This window comes from Pelecanus crispus, chromosome 3 (assembly GCF_030463565.1).
Source record: "Pelecanus crispus isolate bPelCri1 chromosome 3, bPelCri1.pri, whole genome shotgun sequence".
In the NCBI taxonomy this organism is placed as follows: Eukaryota; Metazoa; Chordata; class Aves; order Pelecaniformes; family Pelecanidae; genus Pelecanus; species Pelecanus crispus.
This window is the reverse complement of record NC_134645.1, coordinates 17,364,028-17,370,535: the sequence shown is the minus strand read 5'-3', so window position 1 is coordinate 17,370,535 and position 6,508 is coordinate 17,364,028. Positions and strand designations below refer to the sequence as shown.

The 6,508-nt window shown below is 45.0% G+C and overlaps 1 protein-coding gene across 1 annotated transcript in view; it reads right to left on the bottom strand.

Annotated features, from left to right (window-relative positions):
* Positions 1-379: 379 nt before the first annotated feature.
* The window catches only part of PGBD5 (piggyBac transposable element derived 5), a 70,313-nt gene continuing 64,184 nt past the window's right edge, over positions 380-6,508 (bottom strand). Inside the window, exons 7-8 of the mRNA XM_075708419.1 lie at positions 3,008-3,113; positions 380-575 (exon numbers count right to left, since the gene is read on the bottom strand). Coding sequence (XP_075564534.1) covers positions 380-575; positions 3,008-3,113 — 302 coding nt within the window. The remainder of the gene's footprint in view (positions 576-3,007; positions 3,114-6,508) is intronic.

The window sequence follows — 6,508 nt, the reverse complement described above, 5'->3', positions numbered from 1 at the left end:
AAGGTATAGAGTTTTCTGTAACTGACTGCTGAGCTATGTCAGCTCATGACAAGCTCTTAGCCCAAGAGGAACTTTACAAGATGACCCTGTTCAACAAATAGTATTGAGATGACAACTAATAGTCTGTTTCTGGTGTACAGATTCCCACAGGGCATTCACATATGCAATTTTGTGCCAGCTTTTCCAGTGGCACTCTCTGCAGGACACGTTTACATCCAGCTGCTACAAGGAACAAAGTTTCCACGTCTCTAGTGGCATCACTTGGCATTTTTGGATAAGGACAGCACTGGTGGTGTCACAAGTTCCTTGCTTTGTCGTTCCAGGTGTGGTATCTTCTGCTTACCCTCCACCCCCTGCCTATGCCACCAAGAACAATGCATCAATGGGAGGGTGAGGTGTCTTCCAAGCCCAGAAGCTCCTTTACAAGTCTTTCACCAAACTGTGCACGGCTATACCTTGTCACATGGTAGGCCTCTGACATTTTGTAGAGGATGTAGGCATTGTTTATAGCGATGCTGATGGCAAACCAGAATACTTGTTGCCAGGTCTTGTTTGGTTTGTGAGAAATGAAATACCTAAAAAGCCAAGAGAGAAGGGGAGGGGAAAAGCACTGTTCAGTCAAAAACATGCAGCTGGGATGCAAGAAATAACCCCAGACAAAGATTCTGCAGTCCCAAAGGGGAAGCAGGCCCAGGACTTAATACCTAGTGCAAATATCATCTTAAGAAATTTTCTACAATGTATTTGACAGCCATTTACAGTTCAGTTGCACAGTTTTGGAAATTTCGAGTAGTGTCTAAAAGAACAGAATTCCTTGCTCTCAGAAGCAAAACCTCAGCAACACTCTCACCTCTGTACCACTCCACATGAGTAAGAGTACTGATAGAGACTCCTTGAGCTTACCTGTGACAAACATCCACGTGATATGAGCTGTGGGTCTGAATGCCTTCAATTTGTAACTAAAAAAAAGCCTCAGGCACATTATGTTACAGTTTAGGGAAGATTGCTGATGCTTCTCCTCTTGTTTATCTCTATTGCAAGTAACGAATGATATCTGCTGCTGTCAACAGTAGATGGGAGGATGTGGGTGTAGAGCCAGAGCGTGCAGTGCTGTCATGTGGAGCACCTCTCCATACGGCAGAACTAGAAAGGACTGACATCCTTATATTTAGGTTCTGACTAATCCTAGGACTGCCAGAATATTCACTCTTAGGTCTCTGGCACTGTTTAACATCTTTGTTGGCAACATGGACAGTGGGACTGAGTGCACCCTCAGCAAGCTTGCCGACAACACCAAGCTGTGGAAGGGATGTCATCCAGAGGGACCTTGACAGGCTTGAGAGGTGGGCCTGTGCGAAGTTCATGAAGTTCAACAAGGCCCAGTGCGAGGTCCTGTACATGGGTCGGGGCAATCCCAGGCACAAATACAGGCTGGATGGAGAATGGATTGAGAGCAGCCCTCAGGAGAAGGACTTGGGGGTATTGATTGATGAGAAGCTCAACATGACCTGGCAATGTGTGCTTGCAGCCCAGAAAGCCAACCGTATCTTGGGCTGCATTGAAAGAAGCAGGACCAGAAGGTCGAGGGAGGTGATTCTCCCCCTCTAATCTGCTCTGGTGAGACCCCACCTGGAGTACTGCATTCAGTTCTGGGGCCCCCAACATAACAAGGACATGGACCTGTTGGAGCAAGTCCAGAGGAGGGCCACAAAAATGATCAGGGGGCTGGAGCACCTCTCCTATGAGGGAAAAGGCTGATAGAGTTGGGGTTGTTCAGCCTGGAGAAGAAAAGGCTCCGGGAAGACCTTATAGCAGCCTCCCAGTACCTGAAGGGGCCATACAAGAAAGCTGGAGGACTTTTTACAAGGGCATGTAGTGATAGGACAAGGGGTAATGGCTTTAAACTGAAAGAGGGTAGATTTTGGTGAGATATAAGGAAGAAATTCTTCACTCTGAGGGTGGTGAGGCACTGGAACAGGTTGCCCAGAGAAGCTGTGGATGCCCCATCCCTGGAAGTGTTCAAGGCCAGGTTGGATGGGGCTTTGAGCAACCTGGTCTAGTGGAAGGTGTCCCTGCCCATGACAGGGGGGTTGGAACTAGATGATCTTTAAGGTCCCTTCCAACCCAAACCATTCTATGATTCTATAAGATTTCCCACTTTCCTACTTTCATTTTTTTAGTAATCATTTAAATCTACTACCTCACCTCTTTTTCATATTGGTTTCCTCAGATCAGATCCCAGTATTGGTCTCCAGCAACCACCTCCTCCTCCTCTTTCATCTCTTCTACTGAATTCTTGCTGCCTTGCCCAGAACTGGCTTGGAAAATCCCTGCTGCTTTTTCTCTCTCCTCAATGTTTAGTTCTTGAAATCTTCTGCACCTCATTGCTATTCCCACAGCCAAGCTTCACCACTGCTATTCTTACTTGTTTCTGTTTCTCCCTGCTACATTAAGAGCTAACGCTGAGAACCCCAACTGAATTCAGGAGCCAAAAGATCTACATTCTGCTCTCCCAGATCATCTAGATCAGCTTAACATCCACAACTGAACTTCCTTTTCTTCTGGTTCCAGGTGACACAAATATCACTGGGACAGATAATCACCTAAACACCATCCCCTGATAGGGGTGGAGAGCTGAGCTAGCCTGACAGACTTGTGGGGCCCTTGTTGAATTCTGTATTTAGCCTTCAATTTGATGTGGCCAAGAACATCAGCCTGCTGGCTCATCGTCCCAACACTTCTTAAGAAGTCATTTACAAGATGCTAAGAATGTAAGTCTCAAATTTTTTTTGACTGGTGGATGGGTAGATAGAGCCAAAACAACACTAGCAGCTCTTGCTTCTGATCTTTGACTGAAAAAGGAGTTTTGTCAGAGATTAATTCCATGACAGCAGGACTGGGCCCTCAGCTGCAGCTCAACATGGAGAACTCAAACATTGCAGCAACAGAGGAGTGAAAGAAATACACTCACACACACACACGTACGCACACACATATTCTTACTTACTTGCTGTATTTGTCATCATATTTGCAGATATAGCTAAGGTGAGCAGCAAATGCTTCAACTGCCAAGGGGCATGGAATTTCTCCACTTTTTCTCTTAATTATAACTCCTGCATCAATTAGAAACATAACAGTTTTAATCCACATGATAGGTCTAGCAATTAAAAGATACAGCTTCTATATACGGTTTGTTATAAAATAAACTTTATTGACAGTTTCTGCCCTAAAACTGGGAAGTTATCTGTAACAGAGATGATACTTTGATTTTTTTTTTTCATTGGTAGTATACTGAGTGAGTAGAAGGGGAAGAATAGGGATCATTTTGTAGTTGGAAATGAAAAGGTGTTAGACACAAGCACTTTTACCATATGTTCAGAAAAACCACACATTGCCGTAGTCCCACAGCAGCCCCCTACAGACAGTGTATTAGTGTCTCTTCTGTTGGTTCACAATGAGTTGTGGTCACCTCTAGAGCTGTGACTTGATATTTTATGCTTTGAGTTCTAAATGTCCCAAGCGAGTCCTTTGAAATTAAATCCTTTGCTTATCTCCACCTATGGGGACCAAGAGCAACAGCACCTCCACTCCACTGGGTGCTAATTGACAAAGAGAAAATACAATCAGAAGGAGCCAACTGGCTAAACCCAGTCAAGACAGAGGTGATGCTGGTGGGTGAGTTGAGGGAGCCACAACCACAGTATCTTTGAAATGAGAAGGAGCCTGATTCACTGCTGTGGGGAGCCAGAGCTCAGATGTACGCTTAGGTTGCTCAGTGCAGCTAAGCACACATTCCTCTGCCTGTGAGTGATGTTCCCTGGTTCCCTGCCCTGCCTGGTCAGCTGGCTAGGTAATTCAGCTCATCATGGGGGGTGATTATCCTGCCTCCTGCAGAAATCTGTGGTAAGGCAACAAGTCCTCTGCAGCTACCTACTAACCACTTTCTGCACAGGCAAAGATGTGGTGCCTAGAGCAGGTTACTCTAAGAATGGGCCCTGTTCCCTCACATGGTGCATCTTTGACCTGCCCTTCTCCAACACTACAGCAGTATTTATGAGTCCAATGCTCTCCCAAGAAACTCCCCTAGCTCTTCTCTGATTTATTCCTCCTCTCCTCTTTTTTTTCCCCATCTGGGGCAAGTTGCTTGTAGGAGGGAAGGATAAGAAAACCAAATTGTAGTACTTTATTAAGAAGTCTGTTCCTTAACTTTTGACTTTATGTCCCCACAGGGTTTGATAGTCAGCTCTCCAGGGTATGGACCATCTCTGCCCCATGTCAATGGCACACTCTCTAGTGAGGATCCCTGCTCTCTCCCAGGCACAACGCTATTTTTCTCCAGGTCTAGAGAAGCACAGGCTTGATTGCATCCTTTCTCTGCATTGTTTCAGTATAGGTACAACCCTGGGCTTTCTCATTTCTCAAGCCTTCAAACTCTCATTGCCTGCCTTCTGCCAGCTGTTTTACAATCATCCCTAAAATGCTCTTCACGTTTTGATTACAGACTTCACTTCTTTCCTTCAGCTGGAAGTCTCATTCCATCCATTATCTCTGTCAAGCCCCCTGTGCTGTCCTAGCTGGCAGGCTCTATTTTGAAGCAAGACTTATCGCACAGACTAAATGCCATGTTACAGCTGAGCCATGCTGCAATTTATTTGGGGTCTTTAAAGTCTGATTTTTCAAGAGTCCAAAATGATATCACCTCTGAATTGTTCAATACACTCTCCTTTCACCTCTGCCTCCCTGAACTGGGTGTAAATGTATCCCAAGGGGAGGGAAAAAGACCCAGTCAAATAAATAAATCCTTCATTATCTTCACATATTTGTTATAGTGCTTTTTTGATTCTTTTAATGAGTGCTACAAAAACATGGCCAGCATGAGGTAAAAAGGGCTGATATACCACCAGCCTGTCGCATCAGTGCTGCAAAATCACTTGCCATCCCACCGGGGCAGGTCAGGAAAGGGTAAGTATGTTTCTGGTGACAGAATTCTACAAAAAAATCCCCTTCTTTCTCTTGTTCTCCCCTCTTCTCTTTCTTCCCCCTCTCCTCCTCTGGAGGATTTATATTTCCTTTGCAATTTGCTTTGTATTCACAATCCTTAAAAAAATGCATTGCAGTGGCAGCTATGTGGGTACCATATACTCCTTCTCACTTTCTGTTATATTCCATGTAACATTCCTCTGTTTTGAGAATACAAATAGCTTTATACGCACATTATTTTTATAGCCTTTCCTAGGCTTGTTTCATAGCCATAGGCCACCTCTCCAGGGAAGACAACTGCCAGAGCTGAGGGGTTCCTAGCTGCAGGTCTCTGTGGCAAGCGGTCCCAAGCCAGCTGACTCACCAGCGCATCTGATGAGCTATTTCCCCTCCTGGTCCTCCCCCAGCATGGCTGCGTTCCCATCCCTGGCAGCACTCCAGGGAACACACCACCTGCGCTGCAGCCACAGCCTGCCTTTGCCTGCATGCTGCCACTGCGGACAGGCATCAGCTTTTCGTTTTTGGTTTGGTTTTTTTTTTTTTTTAAGTTTTTAAGCTGTATGCTCATCAAGCAAAGCTTGGCAAATACCACCCCAAATGAAACAAGCAGAAAAACAAAGGTGTACGTATGTTTGTTTCCTCAAACACTTATTCTAAGCCAACCTGTGACTTTAGGAGCCAGAAACGTGTTTTTTAAAAATGGAGGCTCAGTAATACTAGCACTTGCAGCCACCTTGGCAAGCACTGAGATTTCATAACATAACCGCATGTTTCAAGTGCTCTATGGCTTTTTATCAAGACTTAAGATTTGTTATAGTTCTTTATCAGAACTGCAGACAGTCAGTGTTGTACAAGGTCTAATGTTCAAGGTCTTCCCGCTGGAGTCCTGCAGCCGCATCCCCACTCTCACCATATTTGGACACAACCCCCTGAATATAGTCTCACAAAGGACACGTGGAAATTTACAGTTAAAACCCTAAGCTTCCCCGTCCTGAAACATACTTTTTAACATTATGCTTCTTTCCCCCTCACAAGCTGATTTTTTCAGGAAACTAGATTGTCAGCAGACACTCCTCACTCCAGCTCCTCCTGGGCTAAGAACCACACAGGGACTTATACAGCTACTTCAGACAATTGCAATGCCTCCACATCATCTTCCATCTTCTCACAAGTCACTTGTGAGATGCCAACACACCATCTGCAGCTCTTTAGTCCTTGTGTATGTGGCCCAAGCTTTGTCTTCTATCCTTAGCTATTGCCCATTTAACTTTTAAGTAGAGCTGGTTGGTGAAAAGCAGCTGTGAAAGCTCTTCTCAGAAAGAAGCTACTTCTTAAAAAGATCTGGGTTCAACATGCTTTTGTTAAAGATGTCATTCTGGTCATCCTGCTGTGTAGCAAGTGAGGTTGCTGCCTGCTCCATCCTGCTTCATATGAAAAACAGAAAAAAGATTGTAGTTATTTCTAGAACACAGCAATGGAGATGCTGGGAAAGCGGGCACCAGATCTACAGCGGAAAAACAAAAATGCA